The sequence below is a fragment of the Rattus norvegicus genome, chromosome 13, assembly GCF_021556685.1.
Source record: "Rattus norvegicus strain SHRSP/BbbUtx chromosome 13, alternate assembly SHRSP_T2T, whole genome shotgun sequence".
NCBI classification, from domain to species: Eukaryota; Metazoa; Chordata; class Mammalia; order Rodentia; family Muridae; genus Rattus; species Rattus norvegicus.
In genome coordinates this window covers 54120550-54142342 of record NC_141546.1, presented here as the reverse complement: position 1 = coordinate 54142342, position 21793 = coordinate 54120550, and the positions used below count along the sequence as shown (strand labels likewise).

The 21793-nt window shown below is 36.8% G+C and overlaps 1 protein-coding gene across 2 annotated transcripts in view; it reads left to right on the top strand.

Moving 5' to 3' along the window:
• Cfh (complement factor H) overlaps positions 1–21793 on the top strand; it is a 95095-nt gene that overhangs the window by 22051 nt on the left and 51251 nt on the right. For both annotated transcript variants that reach the window (NM_130409.2, XM_087579899.1), the window contains 3 exon segments: positions 971–1162; positions 4181–4351; positions 7881–8054. In NM_130409.2, coding sequence (NP_569093.2) covers positions 971–1162; positions 4181–4351; positions 7881–8054 — 537 coding nt within the window.

Sequence of the window (21793 nt, the reverse complement as noted above, 5' to 3'; positions counted from 1 at the left end):
TGCTGTGAAGGTTTTATCCATAGTCTTAATTTTAGAAAAAAAAAGGGGGGGAGGGAAGCAAGAATTACAAAAGAACTCTTGCCTTTCAATTCTTGCTCATATGCTGCTTATAGGTAGAGCAAACAGCAAGAATGAGAAAATGCAGGTCTTGTTTGTAAGTTTGGCGATAGCATGTAAATAACAAAGGTCCATCCAAATGCTGTATCCTACTTCCATGGGAAGCAATAAATTAGAGAAAGAAGTGGAGTGGAAGGAGAGAGGGATGGAGAATGAGAAGGCACAGTAAGTTCTCCTAATGAGACTTTTCTAGTAAGGAAATGAGAAGATGTTCCCGGAACGTCTGCATCAGAATTTACATGGTGCTTGTTTAAAATTGATGTTTGAGGCCCCTGAATGGCCTGTTGAGAAAGTATCTTTGAGTGAGAAGAGCAGAAAACCTCACTAGCATATCCATTACATCCAAAGTTTCCTTCAGAAAAGCAACTTCAAATTTCTTCATGGCGGAGAAATTCTAAATTAAAAAAAAAGTTTAAAATTTTTGAGCAATGAGGTGAAAAGGAAGGAAACATTACAAAAAGTTTTTTTCCCCTATGAGAAGAAATATCTTCAAAATTCATTGATTTAAACCTTATTAGAATGCAATATCACGTTGCTTTGAAGAATAAATAATACATTTGTATTAGACTATTCCAAAATCTCATATGTGTTCACCATTTAGGAGACACTTGCTATCACGAAGATGTAAACTGTCACTCTAAGTAATAGTTTTCTTTTCCCATTCCCATAGAAGCTGATAAGCGAACTACCCGAGCTACTTAGATGTTGTGCAAACAGTGATGCTGAATGTTTCTCAAACCTATAAGTCCTTTCCGGCAGGTTGAGCAGGCTGCGTGGTGTTTTCATTCATATACGTGTGTTTTATGTGGAAGCTGGCAAGGTCTGTTAGTAAAAGCGATGCCTGTATTTTCAGTTGTGAAGTGCTTGCCAGTGACAGAACTGGAGAATGGAAGAATTGTGAGTGGTGCAGCCGAACCAGACCAGGAATATTATTTTGGACAGGTGGTACGCTTTGAATGCAACTCCGGCTTCAAGATTGAAGGACAGAAAGAAATGCACTGCTCAGAAAATGGCCTCTGGAGCAATGAAAAGCCACAGTGTGTGGGTAAGATACACAGATGTGTCTGCTTCACATATTCTAGTGAAAGTATACATTTCTTTTTTAAAGTACATTTTTAATTATAATAGAATTGCACAACTCGGATGCTAATGAAGTATGACTGTTTCCTTGTAACTGAAGTTCTTTGCATGAAGCCTTCTATTTTGCTTTCAGAACTATATATTTCATGCCCTTGTGTAGTCTCTTTAATTGAAATAGCCAAGGTGTCCATGCTTACTGTGGCTTAATGACTTGGACAAGATGTAAACACAGGTGTTGCAATTCAGTCTAGCCTCAGCGTCTCTGGTGAGTGTTGTAAAACTACCTTGCAGAGCATATTTTTTTAATAAGGTTTTTGGAAGCTAAAGGCTTGGCATGTGTTTACAATCACACATTATGATGATATTTTGTTTTCAATTTATAGTTAGGATGTATATTTTTTAGAAATCTATTTGCTGCAAGTTTTAATTTTTAAGACATTCTAATTTTTATTAATATTGTTAGGATAAAATATATACATATACATATATCATACAACACACACAGACATACACACATATGTATTGCATGTTTACAATCAGTTTTAGGTATCTTAATTGAATCCACTAAGCCTTTGAATTTTGACAAACTGATATAATATATTGTTACTTAATATTTCTTTTCTTTCCTCCTCCTCCTCTTCCTCTTCTTCATCTTCTTCTTCATCTTCTTCTTCTTCTTCTTCTTCTTCTTCTTCTTCTTCTTCTTCTTCTTCTTCTTCTTCTTCTTGTTCTTTTTGTTCTTGTTCTTCTTGTTCTTGTTCTTGTTCTTCTTGTTCTTCTTGTTCTTCTTGTTCTTGTTCCTCCTCCTCCTCCTCCTCCTCCTCCTCCTCCTCCTCCTCCTCCTCTTCCTCTTCTTCTTCTTCTTCTTCTTCTTCTTCTTCTTCTTCTTCTTCTTCTTCTTCTTCTTCTTCTTCTTCTTCTTCTTCTTCTTCTTCCTCTTCTTCTTCTTCTTCTTCTTCTTCTTCTTCTTCTTCTTCTTCTTCTTCTTCTTCTTCTTCTTCTTCTTCTTCTTCTTCTTCTTCTTCTTCTTCTTCTTCTTCTTCTTCTTCTTCTTCTTCTTCTTCTTCTAGACAGCCTTTCATAATGTAATCATGGCCGGCCTGAACCTGATATGTAGTCCATATAGCTTCTACCTTGCAGCAGGCTCCTTAGAGTTCCGACAAGAGTTTTGAAATTGCCTGCATGTGGCACTGGTCTTATACTATATTTATTTTTCAATATTATCTAACACCTCCATTATTTTCACCATTCCTTAGTATTGTCCACCTTAGACTAAAGAAGACAGTGTTTTCTTCTTTTCAAATTTAGTTTGCTTTTGAGATTATAACTACATCATTTCTTTCCTCAAGGATTGACTAGTTGCTGCTAACAACTCTAACAGCACTGATTCATCATGAGAATAATGATATACCAATATGTATAGTCAATGTGGCATATATTTGACATATTGAAGTTTAATGGCTGATATCTTTTGGACTTTAACTAATTGTCTATTGCTAATGAAACCTAGGAAATTCTGATCCTTGAGATTATTTTTAAAGTGCACATAAGGTATATTCAGGTGAAAATAAAGAAGACAAGCATAGCAGCCCCCAGAAGGCCATGTGGAGAAAGATAAAAAAAAAAAAAACCAGCAAAGTATCTACAGCAAGATGTGGGCCTGAGGGTCTTCTGTGCAGCTCAGTTCAACCAAAAGTATTTCACAGCAGTTACTACTGTTTATGTATGCATTCGGAAGACGGGAGGGACCTAGTCAATATGGTCAATTTCAAGGACTTCCTGAAGCTTTTGAATTGTTTACTTCCTGAGCTTCCTTAGAGGATGGGATGTTTTAGTTCCCTTTAGAGCAATGGTTCTCAACCTGTGACCCCCTCTGAAGTCAAACAAACCTTTCACATGGGTTGCCTAAAACCATTGTAAAACACAGATATTATTATTAATAATAGTTGCAAAATTACAGTTATGAAATAGCAACAAAAATAATTTTATGGTTATGGGATCGCCACACAAGAGGAACGGTATTAAAGGACCAAAGCATTAGGGAGGTTGAAAACCATTGCTTTATCTCATCCTATTTTTATGGGTGCTTCTCTCTGAGACGGAGTCTTTTATCTTAAAGAAAATTGCTATTCAACAATTGAAGAGAGGTATTAGGTCAGTAAGAGTACGGTATGGTCATAGGCCAGCACAATTCCTGCATATGCTTGTCATAAATAACTCACCTCTTCTTCAGATTGACTGGGAAAAGACAAAACATTTCAAAGTGATCTTTTAAAAGTTTCCTTCGTTATAAAGAAGGAAAAATGGATTAAAAGGATGGAAGAAAATGCTTTGAAAGACCAGTTACTACTGCCATAGTCTTAGAGTAGTGTATTTGAGAGAACTGTGTTAAATGTGGTTGCTAGGACTTTTGAAGGTTTTTTTCTCCCGTTTTTGTTTTTGCTTTTTGTTTTTATGGTTTGCTTGTTTTGTTATTTGTGTGTGCATGTGTGTGTGTGTGTGTGTGTGTGTGTGTGTGTGTGTGTGTGTGTTGTGTGTTTGTGTGTATGGAGAAGGCACCATGACTTTTCAAAGATAAAATGAAAAGTGAATCTAATGGATTTCCTTGAAAAGCTGTCTTGAAAATTACTGTCAGTAATCCAAAGTTGTATTATTTTGAAGATTATTCAATGAAAATATTAATCTACAACCACGTGTCTATTTTTATTTTCACAAGAGTCTGAGATTGTTACTGGCTGTCGTTTATTTCAATTTGTCATCATGTTCAATATAATTAATCATATACTTTTAATTTCTTCCAAAAATGAAAATTTGAAATGACAGATATATGATCAAGAGGGCAGTCAGGCCAAAACAATGTTTGTTTGGTCACTGATTTTGACTGATTGACTTAATGGGAACAAAACACTGTCATTATAAAAGTATGTTACTCAGCAGATTTCCTCTTATAGTAAACACTATACAATTACTCTTTTGCATTTAGAAATTTCTTGCCTGCCACCACGAGTTGAAAATGGAGATGGTATATATCTGAAACCAGTTTACAAGGAGAATGAAAGATTCCAATATAAATGTAAACAAGGTTTTGTGTACAAAGAAAGAGGGGATGCTGTCTGCACGGGTTCTGGATGGAATCCTCAGCCTTCCTGTGAAGGTGACATTATTCTTATTTTCTACGTCTTTTATTATATAAGAAGTAGAACAGTGAATGGAAAAGAAAGATGGTGTCACAAATCCATGTTTAGCTGATTGCATTGAGTCTAACCATCTGTTTTCATGGTGTTTATGTATCCTAGTCAGAGAAGTATCTCAGTAGTCCTTTGGCATTAAACCTCTGCACAAGATTAACTCCAGGTGTCCTCCTAAATAGACCATTTATCCACTAAAGGATCAAACTATAACCCATGATGTAGCTATTTTGTATTGTCTTGTGCTTAAGAGGAACTTTTCAAACAATCATTCCAGTTTCAGGTGAATCCAGTTTTCCATGGAAGCATTAGGATTCAATAGAATAGTCATGCCACACCAAATAACAGAGCAGAGCAGAATGCCTGTTCTGTACTGAATTCACCTAAAGCTGAAATGATTTTTACCTAGTTAAAATCTCTTCCTTAACCTAGATTTGTTTTCAAACTGAGAAATATATTTGGTTCCCTAAATGTGCTTCTACAGATGCTACATAGCCTTGCTTCTTTTGAACCCTAGGAGAGAGGAGAGGAGTGTGAGTAGAGGGAGAGAATAGAGGAAGGGAAGAAAGGAAGCAGGGAATGAAAAAGACTCTCCATTAAAGTTCATTTTGACCATTTCTCAAACACAAAGTCAAATATGAAAAGTATAATTCTGTGTTCTTGGGGGTCTTTTTCTTCAGGGAAATAGGTGACAGAGGGCACTCTCATCTGATAGTAAATAAGCATTTGATGATATGAATAAAGAGACCTGCATCTTAACTCATATAGGCATGCAAATCTCTAACAATGGACTTCATTTTACTGAAGAAAACTTTATACTCCTATATGAAAAGTAGTTTCTTATTAATGAAAATAGTGCATCACTCTGTACCTCAGCTGATATGTTTGGCCAATGCATTATCTTTGTTTTCCTGGAGCAGAAAAATAGCTTACTTGTGTTGATGTACAATTATCTGGAAATTATCACAACACTTTAATCTCTCTGACACCATATAGTGGAATACATTATTTGCTGCAGCTGACTTTACAAGAATCTTAGACTCTATAAGACACCAAAATTAAAATAAGATAATATAAAAATAAATAAACTTTGTTCCACCTGATCATATGAGAACAGGGGGTTTAAAACAACTTCCCAGAGCATTTGGATCTCTAGTATATAGTAGACAGTCTCTAATGACAAGCAGGAATGATGAAAAATACCACAATCTTCTGAACAATTTATTTTGATGCATCTGTTTCCTGTACAGAGTAGATTTTGTAAAATTGACTTTCCAGTGTAAGAGAACTAAACTTGAAATATCCCATTCCAAATGTCTCTACTAAATAATTTGAAATAAGAAAACTGTACATTTGGGAAAATGTACAAGGGAAAAAAGACACTATGTATTTGAAAAATTAACTACATATAGTCAATCAGACATTATCAGGGGTTTATGTTGGCAGCTTAGGGTAATCTCCAAAAGTCTTTTTGTTAATAAGTTTTACAAAGTTCTTCCCATACTGTTTGCTTGTCCTCTTAAATTCTTGGACATATTGTTGTTGTTTGATATCTTATAGCTGTACCTTAAAAAGATACTGAGTAAAGCTGCAATATTAAGAAAACCTAAGTAGAAAAGCATAAACTACAATGGTCCTATGAAAACATGACAAGCAGAGTGCTGTGAAGAGAAAAACGATCAAAGGAACACAATGTTGATTCAAAAATTGTTGTTAAGTGGCATAAAAGTTAGGAGACATACTTGATTTGAGTAGTTATCTTAGGGTGAAGAGACACCATGACCAAAGGAATATTTAATTAGGGCTGGCTTACAAGTTCAGAGGTTCAGTATACTATCGTCAAGGGGGAAAGCTTGGCAGCATCCAAGCAAGCATGGCTTTGAAGAAGGTACTGAGAGTTCTACATCTTGATCCAAAGACAGCCAGGAGAAGACTGGCAAAGCCCACCCTAACAGTTATACATTTCCTTCAACAAGGCCACACCTATTCCATCAAGGACACACTTCCTAATAGTGTCACTCCCTGGTCCAAGTATATTCAAACCACGACAGTAGTCAGATATTACTTTAGCTAAGTTTTTACTACTATATATGTATATTACCTGTCTTCATGAGGGACCCCAGCAACTGAAGCAAGGACTGTCGCTGACTTTGTTGCCTGTCTGTGGATCCTATCCCCCTTGACTGGGCTGCCTTGTCTGGCCTCAGTGAGAGAGGATGTGCCTAGTCTTACAGTGACTTGATATACCAGAATGGGCTGGTAACCAGGGGGCCCTCCCCTTTTCAGAGGAGAAGGGGTAGAAGGGATGGGGCAAGGGGCTATATGTGGAGAGACTGAAAGGAAAGTAGAGGGCTTCAATAGGGATAAAATTTATAAAAAAAGAAATACATATATACTGTGGCACAAATTTAATACCAGTAGAAAGGTTACTGCCATACTTTCAAGGGCTAAGTGTACACATTAGCATTATATATGGAAAGGCAAAAATTCAAATAACACTTAAAACCAAAGAATTATGTGCCAGATTGAGTATAAGAATGATGAATAAATCTCCAGACTCTTATCATAATATTTTTGTTTTATAAGTTAAAATATTAGATTTAGATGGAAAAGTATGAATGGAGGAAAGTTAATGATAGAGATTGCCATTTTAAAAACTGGATTGCCTTCAAATTCTGTATATGAGCATGATTCATTTACCTATATGGATTTTGATTAAAACTACAGAATTATTAGCATAAGAGCCAGACTTTAATTATGGAGGTTATCTTGAGTGCCATAAAGGACAGAAGAAAAAAGAACACTAGTGAAGAATACATGCTCATAAAAACCAACTATAAGGCAAAAAAGTTATTTGTGCAGAAACTGTAGCTACTTAAAAATAATTTTTTAAATGTAGCAATGGTATCAATTAGAAGATCTGGGTTAAGATGATTTAAGGCACATAAGACATAAAATGTACATTTGAGAAATGGCTTGGTGTTTGTGAAGGTTAGATTCATGATTTTGAAAGTCAAAAATTACACTATGTTTCTTCCTTGTTCAGTAGATTTTCCCAAATAAGTCAGAGGACATGTTCAATTCAAAGAGAAAGAGGTGTAAAATCTTCACAAATATTTAGAATTAAGGACCTGTGAATATTAATAAATAGGCTCAAATGAGAATCAAGGCCAGCAATTTAATGAAAGAAATAGAAACTGGATGGAAACATGTTTCTTGCACTGAAGGTCTGTATGATGAAGTTATTATCATCTTTAGAAGCATAAGGTACTATATGGGACTGCATCAAGAGAGAATTAGTACCAGAGAGGCACACATACACCAGGAGGAGAGAGAAGAAGTCTGACTGATATGTCTAGCCTATGAAGATGCATTCTTTTCAATGTCTATTATATAGTTATCAGTACAAATAACTGGTGTCTGCCATTTAGTTTTAATATTCTTAATCTAAATGAGATTAAATATTTCTCATTACTTATATCTGATTCTTTTCAGAAATGACATGTTTGACTCCATATATTCCAAATGGTATCTACACACCTCACAGGATTAAACACAGAATTGATGATGAAATCAGATATGAATGTAAAAATGGCTTCTATCCTGCAACCCGATCACCTGTTTCAAAGTGTACAATTACTGGCTGGATCCCTGCTCCAAGATGTAGCTGTAAGCTTCACTTATATGTTTAATCTCCATGCTCCTGAAATTAGACTAATAAGCATGCATAGATGAAAATATAGTAATAGCAAATATTTAATTTTTTATCTATGTACAACACTTAGAAATATTCTACTTTTAAAAGTCAAGAAAAATTAACATAATATTATATTTTAATATTAAAATTTAAGATCGCAAGTAATATTTAAAATACATTATAGAAAACTAAAATTTTTAATTTACTTCTACTTAAATATATAGGCATCTGTACATTTTTTTTCTTTTTTTTTTCATTTATTTTTTTTATTAACTTGAGTATTTCTTATTTACATTTCGAGTGCTATTCCCTTTCCCGGTTTCCGGGCCAACATCACCCTAACCTCTCCACCTCCCCTTCTTTATGGGTGTTCCCCTCCCCACCCTCCCCCCATTGCCGCCCTCCCCCCAACAATCTAGTTCACTGGGGGTTCAGTCTTAGAAGGACCCAGGGCTTCCCCTTCCACTGGTGCTCTTACTAGGATATTCATTGCTTCCTATGAGGTCAGAGTCCAGGGTCAGTCCATGTATAGTCTTTAGGTAGTGGCTTAGTCCCTGGAAGCTCTGGTTGCTTAGCATTGTTCATAAGAGGTCTCCAGCCCCTTCAAGCTCTTCCAGTTCTTTCTCTGATTCCTTCAATGGGGTCCTATTCTCAGTTCAGTGGTTTGCTGCAGGCATTTGCCTCTGTATTTGCTGTATTCTGGCTGTGTCTCTCAGGAGAGATCTATATCCGGCTCTTGTCTGCCTGCACTTCTTTGCTTCATCAATCTTGTCTAATTGGGTGGCTGTATATGTATGGGCCACATGTGGGGCAGGCTCTGAATGGGTGTTCCTTCTGTGTCTGTTTTAATCTTTGCCTCTCTATTCCCTGCCAAGGGTATTCTTGTTCCCCTTTTAAAGAAGGAGTGAAGCATTCACATTTTGATCATCCGTCTTGAGTTTCATTTGTTCTAGGCATCTAGGGTAATTCAAGCATTTGGGCTACTAGCCACTTACCAATGAGTGCATACCATGTGTGTTTTTCTGTGATTGGGTTACCTTACTCAGGATGATATTTTCCAGTTCCCTCCATCTGTCTATGAATTTCATAAAGTCATTGTTTTTGATAGCTGAGTAATATTCCATTGTGTAGATGTACCACATTTTCTGTATCCATTCCTCTGTTGAAGGGCATCTGGGTTCTTTCCAGCTTCTGGCTATTATAAATAAGGCTGCTATGAACATAGTGGAGCACGTGTCTTTTTTATATGTTGGGGCATCTTTTGGGTATATGCCCAAGAGAGGTATAGCTGGATCCTCAGGCAGTTCAATGTCCAATTTTCTGAGGAACCTCCAGATTGATTTCCAGAATGGTTGTACCAGTATGCAATCCCACCAACAATGGAGGAGTGTTCCTCTTTCTCCACATCCTTGCCATCATTTGCTGTCACCTGAGTTTTTGATCTTAGCCATTCTCACTGGAGTGAGGTGAAATCTCAGAGTTGTTTTGATTTGCATTTCCCTTATAACTAAAGATGTTGAACATTTCTTTAGGTGTTTCTCAGCCATTCGGCATTCCTCAGCTGTGAATTCTTTGTTTAGCTCTGAACCCCATTTTTAATAGGGTTATTTGTCTCCCTGCGGTCTAACTTCTTGAGTTCTTTGTATATTTTGGATATAAGCCCTCTATCTGTTGTAGGATTGGTAAAGATCTTTTCCCAATCTGTTGGTTGCCGTTTTGTCCTAACCACAGTGTCCTTTGCCTTACAGAAGCTTTGCAGTTTTATGTGATCCCATTGGTCGATTCTTGATCTTAGAGCATAAGCCATTGGTGTTTTGTAGAGGAAATTTTTTCCAGTGCGCATGTGTTCGAGATTCTTCCCCACTTTTTCTTCTATTAGGTTTGAGTGTATCTGGTTTGATGTGGAGGTCCTTGATCCACTTGGACTTAAGCTTTGTACAGGGTGATAAGCATGGATCGATCTGCATTCTTCTACATGTTGACCTCCAGTTGAATCAGCACCATTTGCTGAAAATGCTGTCTTTTTTCCATTTGATGGTTTTGGCTCCTTTGTCAAAAATCAAGTGCCCATAGGTGTGTGGGTTCATTTCTGGGTCTTCAATTCTGTTCCATTGGTCTATCTGTCTCTCTCTGTACCAATACCATGCAGTTTTTATCACTATTGCTCTGTAATACTGCTTGAGTTCAGGGATAGTGATTCCCCCTGAAGCCCTTTTATTGTTGAGGATAGTTTTAGCTATCCTGGGTTTTTTGTTATTCCAGATGAATTTCCAAATTGTTCTGTCTAACTCTTTGTAGAAATGGATTGGTATTTTGATGGGGATTGCATTGAATCTGTAGATCGTTTTTGGTAAAATGGCCATTTTTTACTATATTAATCCTGCCAATCCATGAGCATGGGAGATCTTTCCATCTTCTGAGGTCTTCTTCAATTTCTTTCTTCCGAGTCTTGAAGTTCTTATTGCACAGATCTTTTACTTGTTTGGTTAAAGTCACACTGAGGTACTTTATATTATTTGGGTCTATTATGAAGGGTGTCATTTCCCTAGTTTCTTTCTCGGCTTGTTTCTCTTTTGTGTAGAGGAAGGCTACTGATTTATATGAGTTAATTTTATACCCAGCCACTTTGCTGAAGTTGTTTATCAGCTTTAGTAGTTCTCTGGTGGAACTTTTGGGATCACTTAAATATATATCACATCATCTGCACATAGTGATATTTTGACTTCTTCTTTTCCAATCTGTGTCCCTTTGACCTCCTTTTGTTGTCTGATTGCTCTGGCTAGAACTTCAAGAACTATATTGAATAAGTAGGGAGAGAGTGGGCAGCTTTGTCTAGTCCCTGATTTTAGTGGGATTGCTTCATGTTTCTCTCCATTTAGTTTAATGTTAGCAACTAGTTTGCTGTATATGGCTTTTACTGTATTTAGGTATGTGCCTTGAATTCCTATTCTTTCCAGGACTTTTATCATGAAGGGGTGTTGAATTTTGTCAAATGCTTTCTCAGCATCTAATGAAATGATCATGTGGTTTTGATCTTTCACTTTGTTTATATATTGGATTACGTTGATAATTTTCCGTATATTAAACCATCTCTGCATGCCTGGGATGAAGCCTACTTGATCACGGTGGATGATTCTTTTGATGTGCTCTTGAATTCGGTTTGCCAGAATTTTTTGAGTATTTTTGCGTTGATATTTATAAGGGAAATTGGTCTGAAGTTCTCTTTCTTTCTTGGGTCTTTGTGTGGTTTAGGTATAAGAATAATTGTGGCTTCATAGAACGAATTCAGTAGCACTCCATTTGTTTCAATTTTGTGGAAGAATTTGGATAGCATATGAGGTCTTCTATGAAGGTCTGATAGAATTCTGCACTAAACCCGTCTGGACCTGGGCTCTTTTTGGTTGGGAGACCTTTAATGACTGCTTCTATTTCCTTAGGAGTTATGGGGTTGTTTAACTGGTTTATCTGTTCCTGATTTAACTTAGGTACCTGATATCTGTCTAGGAAATTGTCCATTTCCTGCAGATTTTCAAGTTTTGTTGAATATATGCTTTTATAGTAAGATCTGATGATTTTTTGTATTTCCTCTGAATCTGTAGTTAAGTCTCCCTTTTCATTTCTGATTTTGTTAATTTGGACACACTCTCTGTGGTCTCTCATTAGTCTGGCTAAGGGTTTATCTATCTTGTTGATTTTCTCAAAAAACCAACTTTTGGTTCTGCTGATTCTTTCTATGGTCCTTTTTGTTTCTACTTGGTTGATTTCAGCTCTGAGTTTGATTATTTCCTGCCTTCTACTCCTCCTTGGTGTATTTGCTTCTTTTTGTTCTAGAGCTTTTAGGTGTGCTATCAAGCTGCTTACATATGCTCTTTCCTGTTTCTTTCTGCAGGCACTCAGAGCTATGAGTTTTCCTCTTAGCTCAGCTTTCATTGTGTCCCATAAGGTTGGGTATGTTGTACCTTCATTTTCATTAAATTCTAAAAAGTCTTTAATTTCTTTCTTTATTTCTTCCTTGACCAGGTTATCGTTGAGTAGAGCAATGTGCAACTTCCACATATATGTGGGCGTTTTTCCCTTATTGTTATTGAAGACAGCTTTAGGCCGTTGCGGTCTGATAGCACACATGGGATTATTTCTATCTTTCTGTACCTGTTGAGGCCCGTTTTTTGACCCGTTTTTCAATGGTCAATTTTGGAGAAAGTACCATGAGGAGCTGAGAAGAATGTATATCCTTTTGCTTTAGGATAGAATGTTCTATAAATATCTGTTAAGTCCATTTGGCTCATGACTTCTCATAGTCTGTCTACGTCTCTGTTTAATTTCTGTTTCCATGATCTGTCCATTGATGAGAGTGGGGTGTTGAAATCTCCTACTATTATTGTGTGATGTGCAATGTGTGTTTTGAGCTTTAGTAAGGTTTCTTTTACGTTTTAGGTGCCCTTGTATTTGGGGCATAGATATGTAGGATTGAGAGTTCATCTTGGTGGATTTTTCCTTTGATGAATATGAAGTGTCCTTCCTTATCTTTTCTGATGACTTTTAGTTGAAAATTGATTTTATTTGATATTAGAATGGCTACTCCAGCTTGCTTCTTCTGACCATTTGCTTGGAAAGTTTTGATCCAGCCTTTCACTCTGAGGTAGTGTCTGTCTTTGTCTCTGAGGTGTGTTTCCTGTAGGCAGCAGAATGCAGGGTCTCGTTGTGTATCCAGTTTGTTAATCTATGTCTTTTTATTGGGGAGTTGAGGCCATTGATATTGAGAGATATTAAGGAATAGTGATTATTGCTTCCTGTTATATTCATATTTTGATATGAGGTTATGTTTGTGTGCTTTTCTTCTCTTTGTTTTGTTGCCAAGACAATTAGTTTCTTGCTTCTTCTAGGGTAGAGTTTGCCTCCTTATGTTGGGCTTTACCATTTATTATTCTTTGTAGTGCTGGATATGTAGAAAGATATTGTGTAAATTTGGTTTTGTCATGGAATATCTTGGTTTCTCCATCTATGTTAATTGAGTGTTTTGCAGGATACAGTAACCTGGGCTGGCATTTGTGTTCTCTTAGGGTCTGTATGACATCTGTCCAGGATCTTCTGACTTTCATAGTCTCTGGCGAAAAGTCTGGTGTGATTCTGATAGGTCTCCTTTTATATGTTACTTGACCTTTTTCCCTTACTGCTTTTAATATTCTTTCTTTATTTTGTGCGTTTGGTGTTTTGACTATTATGTGACGGGAGGTGTTTCTTTTCTGGTCCAATCTATTTGGAGTTCTGTAGGCTTCTTGTATGCTTATGGGTATCTCTTTCTTTAGGTTAGGGAAGTTTTCTTTTATGATTTTGTTGAAGATATTTACTGGTCCTTTGAGCTGGGAGTCTTCACTCTCTTCTATACTTATTATCCTTAGGTTTGATCTTCTCATTGAGTCCTGGATTTCCTGTATGTTTTGTACCAGTAACTTTTTCTGCTTTACATTATCTTTGACAGTTGAGTCGATGATTTCTATGGAATCTTCTGCTCCTGAGATTCTCTCTTCTATCTCTTGTATTCTGTTGGTGAAGCTTGTATCTACAGCTCCTTGTCTCTTCTTTTGGTTTTCTATATCCAGGGTTGTTTCCATGTGTTCTTTCTTGATTGCTTCTATTTCCATTTTTAATTCCTTCAACTGTTTGACTGTGTTTTCCTGGAATTCTTTCAGGGATTTTTGTGATTCCTCTCTGTATGCTTCTACTTGGTTATTTATGTTTTCCTGCATTTCTCTAAAGGAGTTCTTCACGTCTTTCTTGAAGTCCTCCAGCATCATGATCAAATATGATTTTGAAACTAGATCTTCATTTTCTGGTGTGTTTGGATATTCCATGTCTGTTTTGGTGGGAGAATTGGGCTCTGATGATGCCATGTGGTCTTGGTTTCTGTTGCTTGGATTCCTGCGTTTGCCTCTCGCCATCCGATTATCTCTAGTGTTACTTTGTTCTGCTATTTCTGACAGTGGCTAGACTGTCCTATAAGCCTGTGTGTCAGGAGTGCTGTAGACCTGTTTTCCTGTTTTCTTTCAGCCAGTTATGGGAACAGAGTGTTCTGCTTTCGGGCGTGTAGCTTTTCTTATCTACAGGTCTTCAGCTGTTCCTGTGGGCCTGTGTCCTGAGTTCACTAGGCAGGTCGCTTGGGGTAGGAAGGTTTGTGTTACCTGTGGTCCCGAGGCTCAAGTTTGCTCGTGGGGTGTTGCTTAGGAGCTCTCCGCAGCCGCAGCAACCAGGAAGATCTGCGCCGCCCTTTACGGGAGCTTCAGTGCACCAGGGTTCCAGATGGCGTTTGGTGTTTTCCTCTGGAATCAGTAATGTGGGCAGAGTGCAGTCTCTTCTGGTTTCCCAGGCATGTCTGCCTCTCTGAAGGTTTAGCTCTCCCTCCCATGGCATTTGGGTGCAGAGAACTGTTTATCTGGTCGGTCCCTTCAGGTTCTGGTGGTGTCTTAGACACAGGGGACCTGCTGCTGCTGTGCCCTTATCCAAGGGAACGCAGAGGCCGTATACAGTTTCCTCTTGGGCCAGGGATGTGGGTTAGGGGTGTTCAGCATTGGTGGTCTCTTCCGCTCTGCAGTCTCAGGAGTGCCCACCTGTCCAGGTGGTGAGGTCTCTCTCCCACGGGGTTTGGGAGCAGCGAGCTGCTGCGGGCAGGGATCCGCGGGTTTCCATCTGTACACTTTTTAACTAAACATTTTCTAAGAATTGTATGAAATTAATAGGTAAGAATATTGTCAGGTAAGAACTGATTTTACTTATTTATTTACATCATAGTAAATATCCTTCAATAGTATTTGCCTCATAGCAAACCTTTGTCATCCCTCCATTTTTGTTAGCCACATTTGAAGATAACTTGGCTGCTGGCCGCATGAGTGTGGTGCTGTCAGACATTGTCTTGGCTCTTAGTCATCAGGAGACTTTGCTGGGCTGTAGGCCATATGTTCAACATACCACATTCACTAGGATTTGGCAAGAGGGTTCAATTCCTTATCAGATAAGCCTGTGGATAGATTGATTCACAAAATTGATTCTTGCCTTAGAGTTACTGATCAAAGAGACATTGGGGGGCCTAGAATCCATCCATAACCTACCTATACCATACAATGTTTTTGCTATGGCTGTTTCTTGTATACTGGGTTCAATATGCATATGAAGAAGGAAATTATGTTTATCTGTAGAGAGTTGCTTTGAATGATGTCGGTGGCTTCTCAACACATGCATACCACAGTGTTATTTGAGTCAAGAATATTTAATTCCTGGAATATTCCATTCTTTTCAGATTTTTGTCTATCTACATCCATATATTTTTCTTTTATCTAACAGTCTATGGTAAATGTGTATCATACGTAACCCTGATATCCCCTAAAGAATAAAGTGTATGACAGATAAGCAGCCAAGGATCTCTTCCTATTCATCTTTCTGTTGTGATGTTAATATTACTGAATTAACTACTTAGAAGAAGAATTTATTTTGTTTTGCTGACTTGAATTCATGGTCAAGTTGTTCTGTCATTTTCATCCTGTTACCAGGAGGTTATTTATGTTAGGGAATGAGTGGTAAGTCTAAGCTGCTTGGCTTATGACCACCAGCAAGTAGAGATATAAGGGAATGACCAAGATCTCAATATCCCCTTCAAAGGTATAGTCCCAATGACCTAATTTATTTCACTGTGTCCAGAAATTCTGAAATTTATAACCTTCCTAATAGCACCACCAATGACAAACCAAGCTTTTAACTAAGGTGAAATTCTAGGAAATCTATAATATCCAACTCAAAAGAATGAAAGAAGCTATTTACACTAAGAAATAGTATTGATAAAATAGTAATTGTATAAAAATTGAATTTTTAAAAATATTAAAATTTAGATTTCTTACAAATTATTTTTCTTACTTTTATTGGTCCTATTTATTTATTTATTATTTGTTTTTGTCATTAGGTTGTTTTTTATAAAATTTATTCTCTCATATATTACATCCTGATTGCAGTTTCTTTTCCCTTAATGTCCCAACTCCTCCATCCCCTCAACCTCATTCCTCCCCATCCACTCCTCCTTTATTTCCCTTCAGAAAATGGGGGGACCCTCAGGGAAATCAACTAATTATTCCATATCAGATTTCAATGTGTCAGTACAAGGCACCCCAGTTTGAGGACAAGGGTCCCCAAAATAGGCAAAAGAATCAGGAACAACTGCCACTATCTCTGTTAGGAATTCCACAAAACACCAGGCTTCACAACTATAACAAATATACAGAGGGTCAAGGTTAGATCCAGGCTCTCTGATTGTTAGTTGAATCTCAGTAAAACCCTGAGTCCAGGTGAGTTGACTCTGTGAGTTTTCTTGTGGTGTCCTTGGCTGCTCTGCTCCTATAATCTTTCTTCTCTAACTTCAACAGGATTCCCCAAACTCTAAACTAAAGGTCAGTGGAAAAGTACCTTTTCTTCTCCTGAGTAATTGCTTCAAAGCCTCTGCTAACCTAGGCCTAGTTCTTTAATCTTTCTCTAGCCTCTGTATAATCTTATCTAGGTCAAGAATGTTTACAGTTTTTGAAACTTACTTGTGAATAAGATCACATCGTCCTATTGCTTTCTGAACTCTGGCTGGCTTGTTCAGCTCAACTGTTCTGGCTTAAACTCCTCTGCAAACTGTTTCAAACTGACTTCTTTTTCAGCCTTTGACTTGGTGCTATGCTTGGCCTCAGATTAACCCTGGCAATCTGTTTTAATCCTCCGACTCCTTCTTATTCTCTGGCTTCTCTTACCTTTACTTGTGACTAGCTTGTTCTCTCTCTGCAGCTTGTACTGGTAAAACTGCCCCTCCCTCACCTCTTTCTCTGTGCTGCCCTCTCGTAAAGAGGTAGCCTCTTTCTCTCTGTTCTCATGAGAGTTGGGCATATCTTATTCTGTTAAATCATTCTCTGATTTAACATCTCTTTCAAACAAGGGTGATTCCTTCTACAAAATAACTTTACCTTCATTGTTTTGGATTAAAGCCCTTTGTAGTGTTACTAAGGACTTGTCTGTATTCCAGCCAGAAGAATTAAAGGTATATGCTGAGGCTGCGCCACACCACAGCTAAAAACAGGTTTTTCTTGTAAACAACACAATCTTGGATTTCACAGTGTTACCAAAAGTCCTAAAACAGTTTGGATCTCTGCATCTGTTTCTATTAGTTGTGGAGTAGAGCCTCTCCTATGATGACTGGGCTAGGCACCAATCTATAAGTACAGCAGAGTATCATTAGGCATCATTGAATTGACTTTTTTTTCTTTGCCAGTCATGTTTGGTTCTATTCTAGGTCTCTGGGCCGTACAGCCTCTGGTTTCTGGTCCTCAAGTCAGTGTCAGGCATGGGTTTCAAGCTGTACCTGTCATTAGTTAGTCACTTTCACAATTTCTGTGCCACCTTCACCCCAGCACATCATACAGGTGAGACAAATTGTAGATTGAAGGTTTTATGTCTGGTTTGGTGTCCCAAAACCTTTGTAGGGTTATGTCCCTGTTTTCATTACTGACTTTGTTAGTTTTTATATTTAATCTGTCTTTCAGTTAGTTTGGCTAAGGGTTTGTCTATCCTGTAGATTTTCTCAAAAGACCAACTCTTCTTTTCATAGATTCTTTGTATTGTTCTCTTTGTTTCTATTTTATTGATCTTAGCCTTATAATGTTTCTTAGCCCCAAGTTGGTTTATTTCCTGCTCTCTACTCCTCTTCCAGAGCTTTCAGGTGTGCTGTTAAGTCACGAGTATAAGATCTCTCTAATTTCTTTATGAAGGCACTTAGTGCTATGTAGTTTCTTCTTAACACCACTTTTATTGTGTCCCATACGTTTGGTATGTTGTGCCTTCATTTTCATTGAATACTAGAAGCCTTAAATTCTTTATTTCTTCCTTGACCCAGTGGTCGTTCAGTAAAGAACTGTTCAGTTTCCATGAGTTTATGGACTTTATGTTATTGTTCAAGCTCAGCTTTAATCCATGTATTCTGAAAAAATACAGGGGGTTATTTCATTTTTCTTGTATCTGTTGAGACTCGCTTTGTGACGGAGTATATGGTCAGTTTTAGAGAAAGTACTGTGAGATGTTGAGACAAAGGTGTATTCTTTTGTCTTTGGGTGAAATGTTTTATAGATTTCTGTTAAGTCCATTTGATTCATAATGTCTTCCAGTTCCATTTTTCTGTTCCTTTTTTGTTTGGATGACATGTCCATTGGTAAGAGTGGGGTATGGAAGTCTTCCACTATTAATGTATGGTGTTCAAGATATGTTATGAAATATTTTTGTTAGTTAGTTTGTTTTATGATTTTTATGATTGCGGTTTCCCTTGCATTTGGGGCAGATGTTCAGAACTGAGAGGTCATACTCATGAAATATTCTTTTTGATTAGTATGACGTTTCCTTTGTACCACTAATGATTAATTGGTTTGAATTCTATTTTGTTAAATATTGGAATGGATACATGATCTTGATTCTTTGGTCCATTTGCTAGGGAAATCTTTTCTAGCCTTTTACTATTAAGTAATATCCACTTCTGATGTTGAGGTATATTTCCTGTATGCAGAAGAAGGGTGGATACTGTTCTCACATCCATTTTGTGAAACCTGTGCCATTTTTATTGGAGAATTGAATCCATTGATACTGAGAGCTATCAATGACTAATGATTGTTCATTCCTATTATTTTGATGGTGGTGGTGGCAGTGTTTGTGTTTGAGTGTGTGTGTGTGTGTGTGTGTGTGTGTGTGTGTGTGTGTGTGTGTCTCTTTTTGCTCATATGAGATTGTTTATTGCCTGTGGTGTAGATGATCTTTTTGTGTTAGGGTACAAGTTATTTATTTCTTGGGTGTAGTTGATCTCCTTGGGTTGGAATTTTCTTTCTAGTAATTTTTTTTGTAGGGCTTGGCTGTGGATAGATATTGTTTAAACTTGGCTTTCTCATGGTATATCGTGTTTTCACCTACTCTTATTGAGTATTTTGCTGACTACTTCAGTCAGGATGCAACTGTGGTCGTTCAGAATGTCCAGGCCCTTCTTGCTTTCAGAGTTTTCACTAAGAAGTCAACTCTATTCTGATAGCTTTGCCTTTGTATTTCACTTGCTCTTTTCCTTTCACATCTTTCACTAATCATTATTTGTTTTGAATATTTAGTATTTTGATTACTGTTTTGACAGGACTTCATTTTCTTTTTCCATCTAGTTGGTGTTTTATAAGCTTCTTGTGCTTTTATACGCATCTCCTTCTTTAGGACATTTTTCTTTTATTATTTTGTTGAAAATATTTTCTGGGCCTTCTAAAATTTATTCCTTGTAAGTTTCACAAGCACCTGATCCCATTCTTCTTTCCATCCTTCCATATCTACTCTTTTCCCTTGTAAATGTTCCCCCAAAACAAAACAAATAAAAACAAACCAACAAACAAATAGACATCTTGTCAAGGTAGCTATAGGCATTGCAGTGTGTCACACAGGGACAAAAATCTCTTTTGTCCAAACAGCTTTACTTGCAGATATTCATCGCATTTAGTCATTTCTTTGGTTCAAGATCTCTGGCTTCTAGTACACCACAATACATTCTGAATATTTTATCTTTCACATTGCTCCAACTCGATAAACAACACATCATCCATATCTGTCCTTTCCCCAGAATCATAATTTTGAGTGTTGTTGTATGATGCATTTGGCTTAACTCAGGAAATATGTGGACCACTTGAATTGGAGCTGTATTTTCGAACCTGATTTACTCACGAGTGGGTATATACCTGAAAGCACTGACTCCCTATGTTTCTGAATCTATTAGCGTAAAATAGTTCCAAGGTGAGGGCCAAGGTTCCCTATGATCTTACTACAGTCATGCCTGGATATGAGGGCCCATTCTTAAGGGTGTCTGTAATTGTTGAGAGTTTGTGATTTTAATGATAATGTTTTTGTTCAGAAGATATCATAGTCTTAATCACTCTAGCTCTTAGAACCTATGTGCTCCTTCATTCACAGGTTGCTTGTAGGGGATAGTGCTCCTGTTTTGTTTAATACTTCACAATACACTCACTATTGCTAGTACCTTGTGTATTACTACATCTATAGTTTTATTATAATTTACCAGAAAAAAGAGTCTTCTCTGATGTTGACAGTGTTATTAGCTATGAATATAAACATAGTTACTTATAAGGTTGCTCAGTGTTAAGTCAATGTATTTTAATAGCAGAATTAATATGTGTGTCTGCACTCAGATCTTATGACATCCTTGCCATGGGCTTTTAAGTAGGTTTACAAATACAAGCCTGGGATCTGTGTAGCGCAATGAGTCACAAACCCAACTATGTTTGAGTTTCCCCAATGTAGATTTACCCAAATATATCTGGGCTGCTTGTAACTTAAATATATATGAATTTCGTTTATTCTACACTGAACTTTCTGATACTTCCTGGATAAGATAAAAATGATTAATCTCTCTGTAATGTCATTAAATAATTTTTTCTACTTAAAATCTTTAGTACTCACTCCTAAGGGATGTTTAATTACTCACCACTTTCATCAAATCTTTTACTATTTGGGAGAAAATGCATTGTAAAATGATAACTGGCACAATTCAGAAGATGGTGATTGTGAATCTGTGTTAGAAGTGATTCTAGAAATTAATCTTTTGTGTCATGTTGAAGATGTAGTAGGATGAGATTTATCAATAAAAATTAGAAGATCTTGGGATTGAAGATCAGTAAAAACTGGAATATCTTGCGCTGTGTTCATAATATTTAGAACAGTTGTAAAACTGGTCAATATATTGATCAGCAGTCTGAGTAGAGTGCATCAACACTGTGATGTATGGTCCAGGAATCACTGCTGATGCAGCCACGACCTGCATCTGGAAAGTGTAAGATGTTAAACAAAGCTCACTTAGGTACTGACCACCTCAGGTGTCTGTTACTTTAAGGAGTATTATGTTTGCTTCAAGAACCATGTATAACGGAGTAAACCTGTGCCCACTGGAGAATGAAGAATAGGTAAAAGTCTGAGGTCTGTGGTAATAATGATACTCCTACTCTGAACCATGCTTTCTTTCGTTACTTTTCAAAACAAAATCTCAGTGAGCTAATTTGACTTATTGATGTCCTATGAGAAGTGTGATTCTTAAAATTGTTAAAGAAGAACAATTTTTAAACCATGTAAAAATGTGTAAAAAAACTCTTGAAATATTTAATAAAACAAAAACTAAAATGAATGAGGAAGCTTGAGGAAATTTGTTTGATTTTTTATGTATTTGTTGAAATAACTTTTAATGTATTGCATGAGGTTCCTTGAAGCAGAATCATACTTAATATAAAAGGGATATTATTCTCATACTAAAGTACAAATGATAAATAGTAATCACAAATAATTACATGTAATAAAGTAATCATATATTACATATAAACTTAATATAATGAACAATATGGCATTTCAATACAAAGGTACAAAAATAGCTCCATATCGTTCCATGTTCATACTATATTTTAGTTTCAGTGAAAATTATAAATAAGAAATTATATTGAATATTAACAAGTATCTCCAATCCAATTATCTGGTGGAGTATCAGCTACAACTTGACTTCATGTTGAAAGACATCCTCACAAACCACTGTTGTCTTTTGTTTTATTTTCTTATCCCACACATTCACTGTTCTGTCATTCTGTTATTTTGATTAGTTTAAAGTAATTTACTGATCAAGAGTTTT